The sequence below is a fragment of the Chelon labrosus genome, assembly GCF_963514085.1.
Source record: "Chelon labrosus genome assembly, chromosome: 15".
Lineage (NCBI taxonomy): Eukaryota > Metazoa > Chordata > Actinopteri > Mugiliformes > Mugilidae > Chelon > Chelon labrosus.
Window position 1 is genome coordinate 19239487 of NC_140348.1, and position 23296 is coordinate 19262782.

General features: G+C 40.8%; 2 protein-coding genes across 6 annotated transcripts; one reads left to right on the forward strand and one right to left on the reverse strand.

Moving 5' to 3' along the window:
• Nucleotides 1-143: 143 nt before the first annotated feature.
• Nucleotides 144-20466, reverse strand: LOC311500752 (CSC1-like protein 2). 3 transcript variants are annotated; one of them, XM_084562335.1, is made up of 24 exons: nucleotides 20225-20466; nucleotides 13732-13953; nucleotides 13442-13521; nucleotides 11139-11180; nucleotides 9936-10011; nucleotides 9784-9821; nucleotides 9249-9391; nucleotides 8809-8860; nucleotides 8583-8691; nucleotides 8412-8482; nucleotides 7880-7960; nucleotides 7643-7766; nucleotides 6969-7102; nucleotides 6710-6847; nucleotides 6291-6444; nucleotides 5972-6078; nucleotides 5761-5847; nucleotides 5591-5656; nucleotides 5208-5370; nucleotides 4425-4530; nucleotides 4078-4245; nucleotides 3850-3965; nucleotides 3649-3732; nucleotides 144-3112 (listed from the first exon to the last, which is right to left on the reverse strand). In XM_084562335.1, the coding sequence occupies exons 2-24, from the start codon at nucleotides 13927-13929 to the stop codon at nucleotides 2933-2935; spliced, it is 2517 nt and encodes an 838-aa protein (XP_084418461.1). In that variant the 5' UTR covers nucleotides 13930-13953; nucleotides 20225-20466; the 3' UTR covers nucleotides 144-2932. The 3 variants fall into 3 exon arrangements, with proteins under 3 accessions (XP_084418461.1, XP_084418463.1, XP_084418462.1); XM_084562337.1 differs by lacking the exon at nucleotides 11139-11180; XM_084562336.1 differs by lacking the exon at nucleotides 20225-20466 and having other exon boundaries at nucleotides 13732-13995.
• A 280-nt stretch (nucleotides 20467-20746) lies between these two features.
• On the forward strand, nucleotides 20747-22246 carry LOC311500753 (large ribosomal subunit protein uL14m-like). Of its 3 annotated transcripts, none has more exons than XM_084562338.1 (3): nucleotides 20747-20814; nucleotides 21173-21275; nucleotides 21793-22245. In XM_084562338.1, exons 2-3 carry the CDS (start codon nucleotides 21196-21198, stop codon nucleotides 22157-22159), a joined length of 447 nt encoding a protein of 148 aa, XP_084418464.1. In that variant the 5' UTR covers nucleotides 20747-20814; nucleotides 21173-21195; the 3' UTR covers nucleotides 22160-22245. The 3 variants fall into 3 exon arrangements, with proteins under 3 accessions (XP_084418464.1, XP_084418465.1, XP_084418466.1); XM_084562339.1 differs by lacking the exon at nucleotides 20747-20814 and adding an exon at nucleotides 20852-20938 and having other exon boundaries at nucleotides 21793-22246; XM_084562340.1 differs by lacking the exon at nucleotides 20747-20814 and adding an exon at nucleotides 20967-21066 and having other exon boundaries at nucleotides 21793-22246.
• Nucleotides 22247-23296: the final 1050 nt, after the last annotated feature.

Sequence of the window (23296 nt, forward strand, 5' to 3'; positions counted from 1 at the left end):
AACACCTTGTGCTGTTCTTATTTTTTGAGTTGTTCCTAAACCGTTTTTGTCTCTGTGTCAGGCTGCATCCTGCTGGGGATGTCTGCTGCCATCAAGGAGTGTCATTGCTATGGGGTGGGAGTGAAGGTCTGGTCAAGGTGGGTGGTACATGTCACATCCACATGAATGCCAGGTCCAAAGGTTTCCTTTCAGTGGTTTTAATATTGTGGCTGATCGGTGTATATTGCATTACTGTTAAACAGAAACTCTTACAGTCAACCAGCTTGATTAAATACGTATTTATTGTTGAAAGAGCTTGAGGGAAGTACAGATATACACACTATATACCTGCTGTACACACAGCCCTTCGCAAAAAAAAAAAAAAAAAGGTCTGCTAAAGTTACTCTCCTTATCTAGAAAAAAGCTAAACCTAAAAAAAAAAATAAGAAAAAAAATAGGCAAAGCACACAAAAACACATTCTAGTTGTGCACAGTTTTGAGGCGCAGAGACAGTTTACTACCCATTCGGAATACATGGTAGGAACAAGCTGAGAACTTCTATTAGAGCTTGGCTGTTTACAAAAACAATCCATTTATTTCCAGTGAGTCTGGCTGTTTATACAGATCTTATAAAGATAATCTAGAATAAAACAAATCATCACGGACACATGGAATTAGCAAAAAGACGACTAGAAATCATTGCAGCCATCAGACTGACAAATCTATACTCAAATGAAATGCCGTGACATTAGACGGGACATCAGTAAGTTGTTGTTTTTTTTTACAGTATAAAACCATTCAATGTCTGGTTAGCAACTGAACCGTGCTTGTTTAGATACAGCAGTCACTCTACAACTTAGGCCATTTTCGCTTTACCTAAAGGTCAGGAATTAATCTACATTCAGAGCTTAAAAAAAATGGAGTTAGACAAGCAGAGACTTTAAGCATCTCCCTCACGGTTGGACAGTGTATGTTATTTGGACAGGACACATTCAGAGATTTCAAGACGTCTCAGAGGTATAAAAATGAAGAGGTATAAAAAAATAAAATCACCTTATCATGACTAGAAGAGCCCCAGACTCAATGGTGTCAAACAATTCTCTTGTTAGTACCATGATAATATACCCATAAGTGTTGCTAATATACCAACGGAGACAGTTTAGGTTCACCATTGTCGTCATCACACCCATGGGGAGCGTGCCCTTCCCTGTCAGTCATATAAGTGAAAGGAGGATTAGTGCACATTTCCCACAATGGTTCTCTAAGCAGCCAGATAATACGTTTCATCATGTTATGGTTGAATAATGACAGTAGTGGTACTTTGCAAGATAAATCCTGAGTAAGATCACTGCATTTCACTTTTACTTTAGTGTTATTTTAAGTACATATATTTGTCGTATGGCTGAGGCGGGTCAGGGATATGCTAGGAACATTTAAATCTGCGTGTTTTTAGTATGCGAGTGTTGTTACGGTGGAGGCCTTGCAAAGCTGGATCTACACCTGGAATGTACAACTGTGGGCTTGAACTTGACTACTTCATAGCAACACTAGAAGCGGCGTAATGGATGCATTTTCTTTTACTGCTGAAGATGAGTATGAAAAAAAAAAATAGAGCCAGACCTCATCCACTGTAACTGGTAAACCCTCTTGTGCAGCCGTACCCGAGATATGCGAAACTGTAACAATGCTCAATATACCTGCATGATGTCTACCATACTCTAAAGAGGGCCTGACAGAGAGACGGCATCCGTGAAACTTTACCGCAGCGACCTAAACTCAACGCTAATTTCAAAATCTCTACATAAAGACGTAAACATATTAACAAAAAGATACAAATGAAAACAACAGATAAAGAACCAGTCACAGTGGGTGTTATTTGACCCAGGGACACCTAAAAAAAAACAAAAAAATAAAAATAAAGGCCTATCTTTCCTTCCTCTGAACCACGCACACAATTTCCACAGGCCTCCTGCAAGCAGCTGTGCAAAGATTTTCCCCTTCTGGGGGCAGCATCAGTAGCAGCAGTCCAACAGCAGTCCCAACACAGGCTCAGAGACTGAACTTTAATGAAATCATTTTAAATGTAGTGTGCCAAGATATTAATTATCTTCTTCCACAGTTTAGGGGTATTTCAAGCTGGATAGCATTTCAAATTAAATGCCTACAAATAAATACCATGTCCAAAAAAAAAAAAAAAAAAAAAATGCTATTTTACAAATCCAGAGGATTGTAGGTGTGTAGTGTCAAAGCTTCCAGGAGTGTTAGTAGCAAAAATTTTCCTTTTTTTATTTTTTATTTTTAAAGGCTTCTATGGATTTGGAAGAACAATTAGAGATCGTCACATCTGCACACCTGCACAGACTAGGCTATCCGTTGGCATAGAAACTACCCTCTTGCTCATCTCTCTCATAAGCTGCTTATTCAGGGGGGGGAAGCATCTAGTGCAGACAATTAGAGACACTGGCAAAGGATTATGGGAAAATCCCTCCACCCTTTGAATTTGCATGCCACACTGCAGTACCTTAGTGAAACTTGAGCTTACGGGTCCTCTTGTTCAAGTGCAATAATGTTAAGGAAATACAGACAGAAAAGCAATCCCTTCACGAGACAAGGCTTACAATTCTTCATATGCGCATTAGTGTCCTCTTTCATTGGTCCATGTGCAATAATTTGGGATGTGCCTCAGCTATGTCGGGATGAGGGATGTTGCTGCCCTCGCATCGTCAGTGTAGACTCCCTCTGCATTTATACAGAAGATGTAGTTTGGTGAGACCCAATGAAGTTAATGCAAGAGTCCGTTTTGCGACAATCCATTTAATCCTTAGTAGACAGTGTGCTTTAAGTTAGTGTTAAGTCCCTCGATGGAGGTTGAGATGCTTTGGAGAACTGTTGGTTCAGTTCCTTGTGTAATTCACATATTCAGTGCACTCCTCAAGTTAAGCTTCAGGCAGCATCAGTGCCGCACTTCATTGTCAATGAGGCTGTCCTCACCAGACTGGAAGTCTTCATTCAGGCCATTTTCGACATTGATTATATCCTCGTCCTGCGAGGACCCCTGGCCATCGTCCTCGCCACTGCCTGAACCTGCCTCCTCTGAATTCGGATCTTGAAGTATCTGAGCGATGTACATTTGCTGTAGGGAAGAATAAGAAACAAAGCAGAATGTTAAAGTTCAGAATAAGTTCTCGTCTTGGAGGCCACAGCCCCAAAGCGTGCTTTAAAGAGTTCCAGGACTATTTACTATTATCACTGTTGGCCTACACACAGAACACACATTTAATGCCACTGAAAATTTGCAAAAATGTCCTACAGTTGAGATAAATACATTTAACCCACTTTGCTCAAATATCTGCATAAATTGATGCCTGTTAAAAATATGAATAAATCCTCCTTAGATTATATTTTCTCATAGTAAAACTAGAGCAATCTTCATCTCTTTCTGTAGCTTCCTACGCCTTTATTTACATTTTCTCAACTTAATAGAAACAGTTTTATTTTCTTGTGTGCATATGTAAATATGGTAAGTCTTCCTGACCAGGGTTCACCACAGTTCCTTCTATGTTTAACGGTCATAATAAGGATGTATTCTCAAAGTTTGTAAATGTTGACCGTGTCCATTTTGACGCTGAGGCCCAGAGTGATACAAAATAAAAATCGCTGAATACGTACAGTTGCCTTGGCAGCAGCAGGAGGGCCCGGTGGAGGTCCATCCACCGATCCATCCTGCAATACATCAACCTTCGGGGGGTCAATCTTGAACAAAAAGCACATATTTAATGAACACATATGTAAATAAAATGGTGGTGTGAAATACTGGTGGCATGGAAAATAGAAACCAGCAGAGCAGAAAAAGGCTGGTGATCTTTGTACCTTGTAGTTGTGCGCACTGAGATATTTAAAATGTCCAAAGCAGACGTGAGAGAGGCAAATGATGATTGTGATGATCAAAACCACAAATGTAAACATGGATGTTGCAGCTGTAAATCCTGTGGGAAAGAAAGGGAGGGAGATATTTGCTTAATGTATAAAGAGACACTATAAATTCACACGGCTGCGTGTTAGGACATTTGTGGCCTGTAGATGGAGTCCTCTTCTTACCCGAGCGAACAGTGGAGAAGAAAAGAAGCCAGAAAAGGCAGAGGATGGGAGCGGCCACCACTTGGTTCACAGCCCCAGAGTGGATCTTCTTGTCCAGTTTGGATGGCAGGTAGGCATAGTACATGTTGTATCTGTCTGCTAAGTGTTTCAGCAACATGTACATCAGCCCTGCACAGAGAAGAGAGGCAAAACAATCAGTGAAGCTAATCCAATTAGGTCTGCTGATAAGCTTCTGTATGAAGAACAGAGCCACTGCATGCTGCCTGCCCTGTGCATGTTCCTCCTGCGGCCATTTAATCAGCACTCTATCTTTGTGACCTAGCAGGGTTATTAACAGCAGAACTCACCAAAAGGGACAATGATTGGGCAGGTGATGCTGTAGGTCATAACCACAGTGAAGACACACATCATCCAGGCATAGGCAGCCCCGAACTGGAACTCATAGGCTTGGTGCTATAGAGAAGCGACACAACATTTTTCATTACTGATAAGCAACATATTATTTCTTGTAATTGGCAGTTTACTTAACAAATGTAATAAATACTGCTACCGGGGCCCAAAGTGACGTTTAAAGGTATGGACACAGTTAACTGATATCAAAGAACTACCGGCACCAAGAGCCGACTGTGACTCCGCCTCCCACTGCCCTTGTGTGGACCATAAAGTTGCACTTGAACACACTGCAAAGACTACAGCCAAAGGCCAGCTGGCACATACAGTATATTCTGCACCTATCCAAAAGCAAATTACTTCTTATCAGCAAGTGGCAGTAGTCCGAAACCAGAGAAGCTACTATAAAGTGTCATACAAAGCCGGCCTGTCCTGAATCATAGGAGTTAGAGCAGTTGGTCTACGTTGATGAAGATGTAAAACAAGAGAAATTTGCTGTTTTGTTTTGTCATTTCAGTGTCTCTTCAATTGTGCAATGGTTCGATAAGCTGGTGTCTCTCAAAGAGCGTCACACTGAATCGGCTGAAAAACTGCAGGCAGCGGTTTGACGCACGTCAACGGTGCAAGACACACTGCAAAAATTAGGGTCACAGACACAGACAGATGGCCCGACACTGGCAAACCGCCGACTATAAACTACTTCCATACTTGGCACTGACTGAAGCAGAGGTCCCACTAACCCTTTTGACGTTCCTGCGCTCAGCTGCAGAGCGAGCCAGGCAGAGACGGATCATGTACATGAGTAAACCGGGGATCCTCAGCAGGTCGTTGGCATTACCAATGAATGCAGATGCAATGACGTAGTTGACAAAGAAGGCTCCATTGTCAGGTAGGAAAACACACCTGAAGAGCAAAGAAAAGAAAGTCAGTATAACAGAAGACAGAAGACAAAAGTCGGATTAGCTGCAAATAAGATGTATGAAGCCAAGTAAAGACAAGTAAAGACAAGTAAAATGAAGTCACGTGCCAAATAAACTGCTGTACATTTACAATCTAAACATCCACCCAATTCCCAGTGCTACTGAGTTGTATTAAAACATCCATAAAAGTAAACACTACTTACTCAAATCTCACTGCAGCGTCTGCCAAGAATCTTTTGTCAAAAAGCCACCGGAAGAAAACATCCAAACTGCAAAAAAACAAAAGACAATTAAGGGGTGAAAAAAAGGACTGACTGCTGTTTAGCTTTACATTTCATTGTATTTCCAGGTACAAATAAAAACTGTGTTATACCTGGTGAGTCCCAGGGAGGGCAGCAACAGGACCATAAAGATCAAGAAAGTGTAGCATTTATGCATTGTGGTCCTGTTCTCTCCTGACCTGTATGATCAAATTAAATATTTACACGTATTATTATAAACTAATGCAGGACACTAAAACCACATAAACATCCAATGGGAATGAAGAAAATATCTCAATTGACTGAAGAAGATGTAAACCATACCGGGTCCAGTGGGCTTCGAAGAAGGCAGAGTAGTAGACAATGGTAGGAAGTAAGGCGGAGAATGACCACAGAAGGAGGGTGGGGAAGAACTGGGTGATAATGGGATTCTGGATAAAAGATCAGAGACAAGCTTGCGTCAAGAAACCGGTTAATTCCCATGCTTCGAGTGATGTGATGGCCTGGACTTATTCTAGGAAGCTTAATCTTTCTCCTTTTGTTTCTCTTGCAAAGATCCCACAGAACAAGTAATAACACAAAAAAAGGGATCACAAATAAATGCTACAAGAAGAATCGCATCTTTAAAAGTGTGATCACTCACGTTTAGGTACTCCACTGGCTTGGTAACGTTGAACTTGTCCATGGTGGAGATGATGATGGCCGGGGTGGTGAGGAAGAAGAGGAGGAGGAAGAGGATAATGTTGATAACCAAGCAGCGGAGCCACCAGGAGATTCCACCCACTGACAGATGCTCCCTGTGGGATAAAGGTTATGTAGCGGTTAGACATACAATCTGCGATGACCTGCAGTTATGGACACAGCTGGCCAGTAAACTGACACTGCAGCTCAAATACCAATATACCGTCTGGAGAGAGTAAACCTCTTCGACGTTGACTGAAGTCTACTTATTTCTACATGTTACATTTAGAGCACCACAAATAACAAACCAGTTTGCTTGCAGTATTCTTATTCTGGCAAAACGTAACCAAAGTTTTCAGTAAGTGTCGAATGCGTTCTTACCAGTAGACATTTTGTGGATCAGGAGCGTAGCTGACCGTCCAGTTGTGTGTGTGCAGCTTGCTGCTGAACTGAGACACTTTGGGCTCACGGCGGCAGTGACAGCCCTGACACTTGCAAGCATTGAAGTCCTTTAAAATTCTGAGGACAGACATCCATCCAAACAAATCAAATAACATATTTTACAGTGGCTGAAGAGAAACACAATTCACAAATTGGTTATGTTCATCGATTTTACCCTGTGCAAAGGTACTATACGTACATGGCAGTCATGGACTCATTCTGGAAGGTAACAAAGGCCATTCCTAAAGGTTTCCCATTGACCTTGTCTCGCTCCTTCCTGTACTCTTCTTTTAATTGTGACTCCAGTTTGGTGTAGTAGCTCACTGCCTCTTCCTGTGTAGGACAAAGCATTAGTCAGTCTGAGACATTTTTGAGGGACTGCATACCATAAAAATTTAATCTAATCAAATTAAGAACAATAACTATAAGCTCTAAAAACACAACCAAACTGGATTCATCAAAACAAAATGCAAAAATGTCTCCATTTATGTACCATAAACCATAGCCACGCTAATCTGTTTTCCTCATTCAACCATTTACCATGTCACATGGGCTTACTATTAAATATAAACTAAATGGTTGCCATTGTTAATGTTCAGTAAAAGAAAAATAAATGCAGTTTTAGCGTCACAGCCATATGACACAGTCAATACGAGGAACAATGTGACTAGCATTTATGTTTATATGTAGTTTAATCATAATCAATGTGTTGTACAGGCATTACATTGCTTATGCTTTCCCTGCTTCAGCTTCAGCTTGAAATCCAGCGCAATCATTCCTTATCTTCCCCTTGAAAAGCTACATGTATCTGCTTGAAAACAAGTACGAGAAGAGTGTTGCTGTGAGATAACGTTAAAGGTCTGTCACTCTGACCTGCTCGCAGCCTTTAATGACGCAGCAGCAGAGGTGTCCACAGGGCTTCGGGTTGATCATGGTGGCAACATGCTCCTTGTTCTGCAGGTCGAGAAAGAATTTCTTGTTGCGCTCTGCCTTCTTCCTGTATACAAAACATCCACTGTGTTAGATGGAAAAAAATCTGACACTCTCCAAGTGCACTTCAAATTACAACAAAAACAGAGAAGACACTTGGCACGTTTAAAACACCGTTACCTTTCTGAGCCGAGATTCATGAGTCTGGCCACGTTGTAACAGATGCGAGCTTCCAGTACAACACAGTTGTCATATGCAGTCCTATCGAAGAAGAGAAGGAGAGGAGAAAGGAAAACATTATAAAAAAAAGTACATATATAATTTCATAAACAATAGCTAAGTGTATTTAGAGTACATATTTTTTATTTTTAGACTGCAGATGCCTTCCTGCAGCACAGGACGAAATGTAGGATTTGGGCCAAATATGCCCTTCTTCAGTCTTCGAGCAGCTCGACACATGACTTGCTTAATTCTGCTCATCTGGTTTCTATTAAGGACAATTACACATATAGGCCTGCCATTGTCTGATCCCAATCGTAAGGACCAGGACGGGCCAGCTGTTTTAACAAGAAAAGGCATGGCTCTCATACACCTTAATACAGTTAATGCGCGGCTTACGGCCACGTCGACGGGCCAGTGTACCATTTTAATAAGCAGACAAATTTAGGAACTGTGCGACGTTGACGGCGGAGCCAAGAGATGAGAGGCTTACTCAAAGTGTTGCTTTATCTCAGACTCCTCTGCGTATTTGGAGATTCCATTCACAAATAGTGTGCGTTTCACCTGCATGGAAATGAAATGACAAGCCCACATAAACATACAGCGCTACCAGCTTAGCAATAGGCATTTGAAAAGACATATTTTTAGAAAACACGCCACCCACCAATTCATCCTCCTTGTAGCGCATCTTGGACGTGTGCCGTCTCATGCTGTACACCGTCAGTAACAAGTAGAGAAATGCGAAGGTGGTGTGCAGCCATAGTAGTGTATTACTTGGGAAATAAAATTTAAAAGGATCTAGTTATAGCATAGAAAAAAATAAAAAGCCAACATACTGTAATTCTTCAAAATGAAAGAATAAATTAAGGAGTTGTATAATGAATACTCACTCTGCATTAAGATTTGCTATAGTGGTGCGCCCAAAACTATAGGCATTGTTTTCTGTAGAAACAATAAATAAATAATTAAAAGAAGCAGAACAATCACTAGTATGAAAGGCTGTCCCTGTACTGGACTGAACACAATGCAGCTTGGAATCTGGAACATGGTTGTGACAGTAATAGGATCATCTGGTAAAGTAATTTCCCATTAACTACACACAATGGAAGTATCCCTTACATAAATTAATAACAATACTTTGACATGTTCGGTAAACCTGCAGCAAAATATAAAACTGGATTAAACATTACAGGTAAATTCTGTCATGATTTTCTCAGAGCTCTTGCGTTACTGGCCGTTCTGGTTCACGGAAATGTGACGAACCCATTCCCAACCAAAAACAACTAATAAAAACAAAAAAAAAGGTAAAAAAAGGTAAAGAAAAGCTCACCTAGAAGGTCTCCAGAGAAGTTAACAGGCAAGATGATGCCCACGGAGAGCACTCCCACCACCACCAGCAGGCCAATGATGTGACGTTGAAAGGACAAGTAATGCACCGCATCCTCGCCACACTTCTCCCTTATCTCTTCATCCCTTCAGAAGGAACACAGCGGTAAAGTCAGCTACTCGAAGTGGCGATTTCAAACGTGTATTTAAATAAAGGTAACTACTGCGAAGTGAGTTAAGACAATGGAGAATGAGCCTATAGCTAATGCAAAATGACAACTTCAGACGTTATCCAGTGTGTTTGTTGCTGCTGATGCAACCTGAACATTTCCTACTGCTGCAGTTTCACATTAATACCATTTCACTGGCATTGATTTTTAATATGAAGTATTTATAAGAAATGCAAAGCGTGTTGTCAGGTGAGCTTAGCACTTAATGATGAGTTTGAAACATTGCAGTGAGTAATGTAACATGATTTTATGAGCTTAGAACTTAGAAAAAGTCCTTATTTGCAACCGGGTGCTAGTAGGTTGACTCACTTGATGCGGAAGATAGCAGTTAGCCAGGAGCAGAAACCCTACAAAACAAGAGAGCATAGAAGTGAATCTGTACAGACTTTCACATGTACATACAGTATGTATTGTCTGAAGACAATCATATTTCATCCGACTACAACAAACTGCATACTTACATTGTCTCTCTGTTCAAAGTCGACAGAGCTGGACACCGAGGTGAGGCGCTCATAGCGTTCACGTGACTCTGCCACACTGTGTGAGAAGAGAACACAGAGCATTTGCATGCCATTACACAACTACCCAACATCACCACATACCATAGGAGGATGTTAGTTCTCTGTGTCTCAGGACAGCGGGTTTACCTTCAGCATGGGAAAGGTAAAGACACACACAGACACTAAACACTCGCCCTGAAATGAGCTGGAGAGATTCACCCCTGCAGGCCACACACAAACAAGTCAACCACGGGAAAAATCTCTACAGCCACATTTCAGGCAGCGTTAGGGAGTTAGGAGCCTATTATAAACAGGTACACCACCACCGCTGTCAGGAAAGGTTGCAATAAAACATTAGGAGGTAAATCTCTACCGAAAAGAGCATTCACAGGGAAAATGGAAACACAGAGATGATCGAAATGCAGATTTATGGAGTTTGTCCAGCAGAGCTGCAGGTCCTCTTGAATATAACCCGGCATTAGGAGCTTATTATTTACTGTGTACATATTCGACTGCACTCCCCTGGGAGGTTATAAGAGTTAACCTTATACATATCTGTAAAATATGATGAGGACCCTGGCTCTGCTGGAATTCCAAGACTGATTCGATGTTTATTACTACATAAAAGGATGACGTCACCCAGGGCTTTAAGAGATCCCTAATGGAATAAGGAGAAAGCCTGAGGCTGTCTCCCACATTCCTTAGAGAAGTAGGAATGGCTCATCTCAACTTTAGTAGACAGGATATACTGTAGGTGTGCCATGTTAGGGCCTGTCTATGAACAACCAGACATCATAGAAGTATTACCTCTCCCCGTGAGCATCCCCTCTGTGTGGCTCATGCGTTTCGCTCACACAGAAGAAGTCCACGCTTCATAAAGAGGTCAACACACAGATTAGAACACAGATCTGATTAGGACGGTGAGAGAGGACAGAGACAGCCAACAGCAGCAGTACAAGATAGACAAGGAGAGGGAGAATAATTAGGAGCCTGGCACTTGGATGCCTGAAGGAGGAAAAAAACAAAACCATCGAGAATGGAAGAGCCTCAAAAACCCACGGCAGCCTGGTCAGAACGGACAGTGTTATGAGTCAGGTTAACTACAGAGAGGTAAACGGAAAGAAGGAAAAAGTAGTGAGCCGGTGATATGGAGAGATAACATACTATTCCCGATCATCCAGGCGAGTGTACCGCTGATCCATCCTGCTGCAAAACAATGCAAAACAAAAAAGCAAAACAATGCTATTCAGCCTAGTTGAAATAAAATGGACTGGTTGGTTATTAAGGGTATTGGTTCAAAGAAATTCTGGAGAAGCATAATTCACATCAAGTGTACCAATGAAAGAAAGGTTCTATTCATCCTGGTATACATTACCCACTTATATGAATGCATTTCTATTTAATTTATGTTAAATAAGTGTCATGGCTGCTTGAGCTGTTACAAAACAAAAAAAAAAAAAACGTATGTCTGTTTTGATTGTCGTAGCAGGGCTCCATCCACTTCACAGAAGTTATAGACATTTAAAAGACAACGATCTCTAGTCAGCACGGTGTCATGAGACAGCAAACTACATTTCCTGTCTGTTACAACACTGTCCCATGCTGCCACCCCCTCCCACCCTCCCACCAAGCTTCAACCCCATTCTCTGCTCACATGCAGCTGAAAAAATAATGTAGCTGTAACATCACACAAACACAGTAGGAGGATGTAGGTACTGGACAACTGCGTCTTGTGCTTTTGAGGCTTCACAGTCAAGGAAGTCTGCAGCGGTGTCAGATCTCTGCCGCTCACCGACTCGATCAGCCCTTGCTGACGAGCGTCTCTGTGGCTGCTTCCACAACTTCTCTCATTATTAAGTCAGCGTGCCGACATCCGTATCATTCTATTCCAATATATCAGACAATATAATGACGGGGAACTATGGGCCACCGGGTTTAAATTCAGACAGCGGCTTTAAAGTGGTGTACGAAAAGGATCCAAGAGGAATTTTAATTTATAATGGCTCCAAATCATTTTTCTACTTCCATTTCAGGCCTATTCCATCATCAACAAACCACATATCAAGTGACAAAGTTGCCAGAGTGCATTGTTGCCATTACAAGGAAAACTGCTGACTTCCTGTCTGGAGTACCATCCTTGTGATGTCTGCTTCTGACACAAAAAACAAAAAAAAAAAAACACTAAACCAGCCAGTTTATCTTAAGCTAACATACAGTATGAATTGTCAGCAGTTGTCAAATACAAATAACATTTGTTCTTGGAAGATAGAACAATAAATGTACCAGTAGGGCTGGGAGATAAAAGACAAATAGTTTTCCAAAACGAAAAAAAAATGGACATACAGGCAAGTTTGTAAAGTAACAAGGAGTAATCACGAGCACAGTCTGATGTCCCCACAAAATGAAGAAACTGTGACAGAGGTCAAACGGCATCAGTGATTTGGAAATTGGCCAGATTTCTAAAGTCGGATAAATTGCAGAGTGAATCAGTTGCAAAACAGACCCAGCTATCTATCTGTGCCCACGAGTACGACATACCTTTCCCACCATTTCGAAAGGTAGCAACCCCGTTATCATCTCACCGTGTATTCAGAAAGACAAAGTCTCAAAACCAAGCTACAAAACAAGCCTCTTGAAATAACGCTAGTTCCAACACCCCAGCAGCTGCGCTTTCAAGCTCATTACTGAGTCTTGTATTTTACATATCAGATTATCGTTAAATCAATAATTTAAAACCATAACAGCTTCAGTTTTAAATAGAATATATTCCTTGGATTTTAAATTAGTCAGTGCTATTCACAAACCAAACTGTGTGTACCTTTGAGCTCTATACCTATGCTATATACCATCCAGCCACAGTGGATAATATATTCTGAAAGAGAAACAGCCACTTAAGCAGGCTGTGATATCAGCCTGTAGTTCCTGTTGACTATCGAATATTTTAAGACATTCAGTGCCCAACGCCTTTGCATCCATCAGGTTTCTGACTTGCTGCCTGCTAAACCTGCTCTATAAAAACTACTGCCAAAACCCTCTCATCGCTCCTGCAACAGTATGCAACTACCCAAACAACATATGTACGATCAAGATTTAAAAACACTGTGTTACGAGTCTCTTGCAACACTAATTCTTTTGCACTATACAATTTGCCAACTAATACATGAGGGAACATTTCTAGGAAAACTGTATCATTAATTATTTCAGATGGTAAAAATATATTTGGATGTTAATTTGGGAACCCTTTGGAGTTCGTGTCAAACTCTAAACAATTGTGATTCGCAAACATTAACCATTTGAGCGATTCAGAACTTGTTACAGAAACAAAAATGATGTCAGCAAAACACATTTTAAAAAATAAATAGTTGGCACATCACATAACGCTATTGCTTTCCATGATTCCTAACAAGTTTGTCAGAAAGCCTCGGCAGCGGACTGCCCAGTCTGTAAGACCTGCGTGCTCTAGTTACCTTTCAGCATCAGTCACCAGAGCGAGGCGCCCATAGTCCCATGCTACTTTTCTCAAGATGGAGAACACAAACAGCAGCGCCTGGAAGAACAAAATAAACAGAGCCTGTCAAAACCCCTACGCCCTTTGTTTACAATACACAGATGTACTCAATGAAAGTTGTGAAACTGATTCAAGGTATTCCTGAAAGTACTCTCCCCCAGTCATGAAGAAAATGTAAGGGCTTCATGATAACAAAGTGCTGTTGAAATGAGCAAAAAAAAACTACCCATAAGCTGTAGACGTACTCACCAAGAAGCACATAAAGTCCAGGGCAAGGACAGTAGGCACCCCGCCAAAAGGCAAACCCTGGAGTACTGTACTGCGAATTCTAGCCGAGTAACAGTAATCCTTGGAGGTTGTGTTGGGCGGAGGTGTTGTGCAGCTCTCCGAGTCGGGGCATCCTTGCGCCCCCAGGATGGCCATCATAAATATCAACACTCGGTGCATCACTCACTGCAGCATGTTGACAACCTGTAAAGAAAGAGATACATATTTTACAGCACTGTGCTAGATTATTATTATTACAGACAAACATCCACTGGGTTTATGTGCATTATACACACCTTCTAGACCAGAGACACCCAGAATTTTACCCAGTGTATTTGCAGACATGAAGAGAATTTGGCATGTGACATTTCTGTCTTGTCACATGTTTTGTTGCAGTTTTTTGACCACATACAGTACGCAGCAACTGAAACATGCTTTTTTTAAAACCATAATAAGCTTTCTATTCCTTTTTTATGGTTGCAATACGTATGTTAATCTCATTTAGTCAACTTTATACTGAATTCAAGGAAAAGCTGTCAGGGAAAATACATACTCTGAGCGACTAGGTGTGTGTAATGAACACAAAACAAAGTTAAAATACCTAAAATACAGGAACTTAACATTTCAAGAGGGGAATTTAAGGGAATCAGTCCTGTTAAACAGGTATGCAGTGAACATAGTATATAAATATCATCCCTTGATGCTTTCATTTGTGTTGTGAACTTTCAAGTCCTTCTTCAGTGCATTTGAATTTCCACGTGAGCATTCGAGCAAGCGCATCAGATTCCTGAGAATGCTGATAGTATCGTACTGAACTGCCTTGTGCCAAACGTGTACAAACACCAGTTCCCATGGGTGGCCGGCGCATGCCATCCTGCTGAGTGCATGACTCACAGCGGTGAGTCAAAGCCTTACAATTTGTCATGCACCTCTGAGAAACATGGCAACCTGTGTCACAGGTATAATAAGGTCACCACAGTCCAACGCAGATGAAAGAAAGCGGCGGCGGCGGCAAAAAGCTTGTAAATAGAGTACCAGCTTTAACCTTTACAATGTACGGGACGTGTGGCTTAACGGTGGGGGGGAGTTACCAAGCAAAATACCCAGATATTTACTGTATGAGTTGTCAACTTCCCTCAAGAGAGACCACAGGGATAGTTTGTGATTTGTTAACGGGAATACCTTATGTAACTTAGACCACAAAACCAACTTGGACGTCACCTCATTGACTCTTAATCCTAGTTTAGGAGCACTGTAATGGTTTTTTAAGAGATACCATCTTCTCTTTTGTTCTCTATATCTCTAAAGCTTCTTCCAAACTTCCTAACACTTAAGATTGTACGTCCCCCGGTTTATGCCAGTAGGGCCGTGAACAAAGATCAACATTCACTGACCCAGAGAGGGATGCTCTTAGTCAGGAATAGCAAATATGAGGGACAGGGGCAAAAGCGTAGCCTACATAAAACACTAGCCATCCAGTCAACATCAGTAGTCATCATATGACACCTCTTATACAGTAGCCATGAAGTTGGAAAAAAAACAAAACATAAAAGGGCCCCTATTGACTTAACTGCAAATAGAAAGGATGCAAAAAGCATGAGGGAGGTTAAAACATCTCCATCCTATAAAAAAATGGCTGATCACATTTAAAAAGGGTTGATTATTACACACACACTGAGCAAATGGCTTGAATACACGTAGGTGTTCTGGCGAGCGCTTTTTCACACTTGCACTGCAATGCTTGTGCCCTTCTACCCACTATTATCAGCGCTGTCCACAATGCTGCTCATCTGCCCTAACACTAACTCATTTATCCGCTCCCTGGAATGCTGTGACATCAGTGGAGAGGGACGCAGCCAGTGCTGAACAATAAGCCGATAGAGACCACTGGGTTCAAATGGACCGGTCTCAACCCAAGGAGGACACAACATACCCCCCTGTGCCTTCAACAACACTGCTGCACATCGTAGGCCCGTTGCAACAGTCGAGGCTGCTTAACATTCAGCACCAACATCTTGAAAGGGACTTCAAAAACAGCTTCATCTAACACCTAAAAACACAAAATGTTCCAGAAGTCACGGGGATGCAAAACAGGTCAAATACCGTGACATATCTCTTCAGAGACGCAGCCATCCTTTAAATTGTATGCAGCATGTTTCTACAGTCATGAATGAAGAATGATAATGCGTAACACTCACGCAAACATTTGGCTAGCCATAGTGAGCTTTATTGATATTGTGTGTTAATTCTTGTGTCTTAATATTTGCCTTAAATCTACGTTCTTGGCCGTTTGTCTGAGTGTGCGCCCTGTTGTTACTTTAAATATACGATTATACGTCTGGTTTCCTTTATTTAAGTCACGTCCACAGATACTGGAACCACGTTCAAATCACGGGACAGTAAAAGCTCCAACCTGTGTTAGCAGCATTTTAAGGGTCATTGACCTGCTCAAGACGCCAGACGTTTCAGTTTCAGTTCCTTGGTGCGCTGCTGCGTTACATAGAATTTGCTGATGTTTGGTGGAATCCAATCTTCCTGTAACCTCCATAACACCAAAGCAGAATATTTCCAGCCTAACGCCTAAAAGTAAAGAGTTATTTGCGTCAAAAGCTGTCTGCAACACTTATTTCTAAAACCATCCTGTCGCAAATAAAACTTCCCGTCATAGGAGAGTTTTGCGTTTGCTGTTTGTCTTCCAAATCTCATCTCAACATCCGCTGTTCCCCTAATCTAATCTAAACTCAACTGTGATGGGATCTATAAAAAGCATCTGCACACCAGTACCATAACTCTGAATTACTACATGTAAATATGAACTTTAAGCAACATAAAATATGAACCAAATGTTTGGTATTCTTTTTAAACAGCGCAAATCCTTTCTTTACCAATTTAAATTATATCATTAAAAACGATTTTTTTCTGTTAAACTAGGTAAGCAGACAAGACACTGCAGGCAAAGACTAATGTTGATCTTATTCTTTGTCATATAAACGCCTCAAAAAGACTTTAAACGGCAGTGGCACGGCGTGATGTAGCATGAGTCAGCAGCACCGAAATACTGAGCAACCTTTCCACCTGATGCTGGTTGCTATGGCACCGTCAGTCTGGCACACATTCTCAAAATACAAATAAACATCAAGGGGATGAAGGCGGTGGGAAAGAAAATCCCCAAGCTTGTCCATTTGAAACTCGGCCCAGAGTGAGTTTGCTTCGAGCACAACAATGGGATTTGTCTTAATTGCCTGGGACCAACATATATATATATATATATATGTATATATATATATATCTGTTTAGCTAGACAAACAACATCCGCGTCTGCCAGGACAAATGAAATAAATAAAAAAAAAAAGTCAATACAATAGAGCACCTCATTCGATTCCATGCACCTGCGTGCTCATTAGTTGCTGATAATACAGACGCAGACCTTTTTATTAAGTGTACCTCCCATCTTGATGCAAGCTAATGCCTACCTTCTAGATTTGCTCACGTATTCATGCTATTAAAGAGCATTTAAATGTGTTTTAATCACCATGTAAGACATTAATCCTTCTATGTTAAACCGAACATAGTAAAACGTCCCTTTTCTATCATATATATATATATCCTTACAATATTAATGTTACAATTGTTCACATTGTACGCCAAAGAGGCAGGTATATTAAGCATAATATTTATCAAACTGAGATGTCCTGCCGTATTTGTGTTGCTGCAAATGAACTTGTCAGTCCACTTTTTATATTCCACATCGGATTCAGGCACGAACATGTACAGATGCATTTTAGGAGTTTCCAATTCTGTCCGAGTCTTCCACACACCAACACTGTTATGGACGTTAAATGGTGACTACTGGTCAAAAAGCAAAGGTTTCCACAAAGCCTACCAGTCAAAAGAAAGTGGTCTTTTATGAAGGAGGGTCCTTAAGCGAGTCATGAGCTAAAACCTGTGCCTGCTTCACACAGCGGAGGAACTAACTGCGTAAAGAGTCAGTACAAAAAAAAAATAAGGATGACTTTTTTTAAAACTGTTAATCATGCAAAGTTTCTCTAGCAGAGTCCCTGAATTTACATACAGAACTACAAATGAGCACAATAGGTCCCATTTACATGTCTGAAAAGGCTTTGCTCAATGCTTAAAACAGTGGGCTATGAATAAGAATACTGTGAAGCAACACCGACTTACTTTCTCAACTATATAAAACCGAATGTAACAAAGGAGGGGCACCCAGTAGCTGCCAAAAGTGAAGCTGAACTGGTTTAGTTAAACTCTTTTATACTTTTATTATGCGGCTGGATAAGTCAAGTAGCTTTTACGTTTGGTCTTTTTTCCTTTTAGGTTCCTCTTCCTCTAACAGTGCTGAGGTGTTCAGGTATTTCTCCGGAAACAAAAACAAATCAAATAGTGTTGCGTCAAAGCTCATTCACAATTTAAAAAGAAATAAATAAAATAATTCACTACACACACATGACAAGGACATCTACTGTACAGGACATAATGTGTCTGCCATACATGTCATCCTGATCAAGTTTCCATCGTTGCCTTTTAAGGGCTTGGTGATAAACTTATCAGCAATGTCAAAACAAGAAACAAAGACTTCGTGCACGCCCCATAAGGAAACTGCCAAAGACACAAGGCCTGAAGTATGTAGCGAACACACACATCCACATGTTATTGTTCAACAGAAACCACGCTCGCATGACAGTATTAATACCGTTTTACCTTTTTAAAAATAAAAACCCGCTTTGTATATTAAAGCACAGGCAATCTGATTCAAAATTATGTCAATCCCCAACAGTGGTTCTGGCTGATAATGCAGATTTGTACACATTAGCTTTGTTGGTATTAGCATGTAAATCATTAACAACGGCTCGGTGCCTGAGCTTTGATTATCACAGATTCTGATGATGTCAGACAGCGCGTGGTTTCATAATGGAGTCAAAGCATTACGTAATATTAAAACTACACACTAGAAAAGTTAAATGTTTGATTTCAAATCAAATATCTTCCCCTTCTGAATGAATGTTGTCTGTACATGTGTCAATAGAGATAAGATTGTAGCATAAAATATTCATTGGACAAACAAATGCAGTTGAGTCTATGGGATAAAAGGCTATAGCAACATTTCTTTAAAAGTAAGGTTTACCGTCACATCTTTTACTGCAAAGTGAGCCCGTGCTGAATTATAAAATCTATAACACAACAAGCAGTTGTATCTATTCAGCTGTGTTAGGGATTTCTAAAGTGTGTGGTTGTGCAGTGACAGTCTCATGAACGTAAGGTGAAGGTTATCGGTTTCAGTGTCATTATTAATTCAAGACTGGGGAGCTAGTTGGGAGTTTTTAAATTTGAAGGCATCCATTTGCATTCTGCTCTGGCCGTGCTGTTTTATCGCAGGTTTTTTGAAGATGCAATGACTAATTGACAAAAATATAACACGCTAAAACAGTGAACGCTGGTGTCCGCCGTGGTCCAGTGCAAAAAAGCATTCTTAATTTCATCAGATAAAGTATTTATTAAGTAATTCAATAAGGAGTCGAGCTTTGCTTTTCGGCTTGCATGAAACCGGAATCAGAGGAAGTAGTTTGTTTGTTTTTTTCTAGAAGGTTTTCAGTCATTATTTATTCATTTCACTGTTCCATGGTACAGCTCAGGAACAAAATGGACTGCTAACATCCAAATTGTGTTTATCCCTTCATAGGCTATGCAGAGGAAATCACTTAGAGCATTAAGTGTCACAGGCAACCTGTGGTTAGTCATCAGTCCACGTTGAAGCTCATGCCTGCAAGTCAAGCCCATTTTAACCTGTTACTGCCATGAAGAAGTTACATTCGGTAGTTATCATGGCACGAATTGCTTATCTTCAGCTGGTTATCTACAGGCATGTCAAAATACCGCCCTCAGCTACACAGGCAGACTTTAATCTATAGCTGCATTGTCTAAGATCTTTCCTTGTATCCATGCACTAGCTAACCCCGATGAGCCTTGCTACAAGGAGATACAAAACCACCACCATTTGTATCTCCAAAAAAAACAAAAAACAAATAAATATTCTGCCATTGGCCATAAATATGAGATCATCCTTAATAACAGCAAAGCAAATACCCAAGAGCCAAGCAGCAGTCGAACTGTGGTATGAGGAGAATCATCAGTGTCGCACTTATTTTTTAAACAAAACTACAATCCTCACTATAAACACACGAGTTTGATCCCACTAACTTCCGTCAATGAAGTAAGCAACTTGTTTACATTGGAGTTTAGCTCGACGTGGCTGCATCAGCTAGCCTAACGCTAACGTTAACGGGACGTGTTTACTCCTTTATTGTTCTGACAGCATCCACAAAGTTTACCAGCAGCGACGCAGCTAACGGTAAGCTGGCACCGCCGCGGAGAACAGCGTGAACCGTTTGGGCGTGAAATACACATAAATACACAATTAACGGACTTAAAAAAAAAAAAAAAAAAAGCAACAACTTACCTTGCTATGGTGCGCAGCAGGGCAGAAACTGTAACAAGTTGCTAATGTGAGCTAGCAGTCAACTGTAACGTTAGCTAACTTAGCCCCTCGATGTAGCAAATAACAGGTGGAGGCTATCGAATGACTGTCGGCTAAACTAAACCAAACGACTGTCTGTTAACAACAGTGAACTTAGTGGGGTGGATCGAGTTAGTCAAACTGCCCAGCTAGCTGTTAGTACAGATACGCAACTCTGAGCGGCTGTGTTAACTGTCAGCCGGTTGGACAACTCTCGCTAACCTAACCAGTCCAACGGGAGGCGAAGTCACTCAGGTTTAGAGCGTGACGTCGGCAGAAGTACGTCATATAGAGACGACACATCCTTACGCGCCATGACTGCCGAGTCTCCATAGAGTCTTCGGGTGTGTAGCTTCTATGTTCTTGTAGATCTACGTTTACCTCCAGCGCGTCTTTATGACGTGAAGCAAAGTAACAAACACACTCAGGGCGGTACAGTGTACTGCTGTTTATTTTGAGTAGTTTAGTTTGTACAAGCATACGTGATTGACATCCAGCATTAAATATCACATAAAACACATCCTCTTAATACGGTGAGGAATATTTGCTTATTATACAATAATTCCTGTTATGTTTATCAGCTAGCTCGGCTAAGGGTAGTTAGTCGCGTGAAGATGACGACATACTTTTGACATTGGCATGGAGCATGACAGAAGGGTAACTTCAGACAGATAAATATGTATATATATTAAACTTTGCAGCTTTCTAATATGACTTATCTTTAATTTGAGGTACTATTTGAGGAAAATACTAGAAAAACAAGAATAACTCTACTCTGTTGTTAGGTTAGCGCTTGTCTGCCCAGCATGTGAATATTATCTAATGCTAGCGATATCGTTAGCAAACCACTTAGCTTGCTAGCTGCTAACCATGTACTATTTCTCTCTCCAGCTGACATAATATTTGCTGCAGTTATGGCTCTTCCTCAGCTTTCAAGAACCCTCACTGGGCTCCTCGTTGAGACGTCGTCCGTAATCTGCAGGAGGACTTTTAGGTAAGAGATTTGTATAGATTGACGACTTGACATATAAGAAGTTTCAGTAATTAGGCAAGCGGTTGAGAATGAATTAAATCGAGTTATGTCAGCTCTGGTCTTGGGGCAAGGATGTAAAAATATTTCATGTTGGATATTAAATTGTATCGAAGACAAATTATTTCATTTACATTATGCATTTAATTCGATTATCATCAACAGTGGACTTTCTCTCCACTAACGTTATATAATTGAATTTCCTGATTGAGTCATATTACCATATTATTCAGTTTGCATTGCCTTAAATTACACCACTGACTATGGAACAGCTTGAGTATTTTGCTCCAGATCCGATCTAAACACTACAGTCTCTATTATTCAGCTTAATTAGCAAATTGGTAGTTATAATGTCAATTTAAAATTTTGCCCAAACATCGAAGTTAATTACAGTTCTAATCTGGAATATTTCTAATGAGTTTGCCAATAGGATTCCTCTTTAAGTTGAAGATAACTTATTTCTTTTTTTGTCCTGTCACAGTGTCTCTGCTGCTGCGGCGGCCATTCAAAAAATGACGAGGGTGCGTGTAGTAGACAACAGCACTCTTGGAAACACACCATATCACCGTCCACCGAGAGTGATCCACGTCTACACCAAGAATGGCGTTGGAAAAGTTGGCGACAAAGTGCTGCTTGCCATCAAAGGCCAGAAGAAAAAAGCTCTCATCGTTGGACACAAAATGCCCGGAGAACGCATGACTCCACGCTTTGACTCGAACAATGTTGTTCTGATAGAGGACAACGGGAACCCCACAGGAACCAGGATTAAGGTCCCTATACCCACACATCTTCGTAAGATGGAGGGAGATTACTCTAAAGTTTTGGCAGTTGCCAGTTCATTTGTCTAGTGACTTCGTTCATCTGTGTTATGCTTGTTAATATTGTTTTCAATAAACTTTAAAGGACCCCGTTGCAGTTATTGCCTCTTTATTTATTTTGTTGTTTCTTAACATACACTACCAGTCAAAAGTTTGGACACACCTTCTCATTTAGTTATTTTCATGACTATTTACATCGTAGATTCTCACTGAAGGCATCAAAACTATGAATTAACACATATGGAATTATGTAGTAAACAGAAAAGTGTGAAATAACTCTAAATATGATTCATATTTTAGATTCTTCAAAGTTGCCACCCTGTGCTTTGATCACTGCTTTGCACGCTCTTGGCATTCTCTCAATGAGCTTCATGAGGTAGTCACCTCAAATGGTTTTCCATAGGTCTTGAAGGAGTTCCCAGAGATGCTCTGCACTTGCTGGCCCAATTTTCAATTTCAGCAGCTATTTGACCATAAGGGCCTGATTGGCGCAGTCTCCTCTAAACAGTTGATGTAGAGATGGGTCTGCTACTAGAACTCTGTGTGGCATTGATCTGGCCTCTAATCTGAGGTGCTGTTAACTTGTGATTTCTCAGGCTGGTGACTCAGATGAACTTCCTCAGCAGCAGTGGTGACTCTTGGTCTTCTTTTCTTGGGGCGGTCCTCACGTGAGCCAGTTTCGTCGTAGCGCTTGATGGTTTTCTCAATTTTCCAGACTGGCTGACCTTCAGTTCTTAAAGTAATGATGGGCTGTCGTTTCTCTTTACTTAGCTGATTGGTTCTTGACATAAGCTGAATTCTAACAGTTGTCAAATAGGGCCGTCAGCTGTGTATCAACCTGACATCTGCACAACACAAATGATGATCCTAACCCCAATAAAAAGGCAAGAAATTCCATAAATAAAACTTGACAAGGCACACCTGTGAAGTGAAAACTATTTCAGGTGACTACATCATGAAGCTCACTGAGTGAAGTCCAAGGGTTTGCAGCGTGGTCAACAAAGCAAAGAGTGGCTATTTTGAGGAAATATGAATCATATGTAGAGTTATTTCACACTTTTTTGTTTACTAATTCCATATGTGTTCATTCATAGTTTTGATGCCTTCAATGTAAATTAAAAAAAAATAAAGAAAAAACATTAAATGAGAGGGTGTGACCAAACTTCT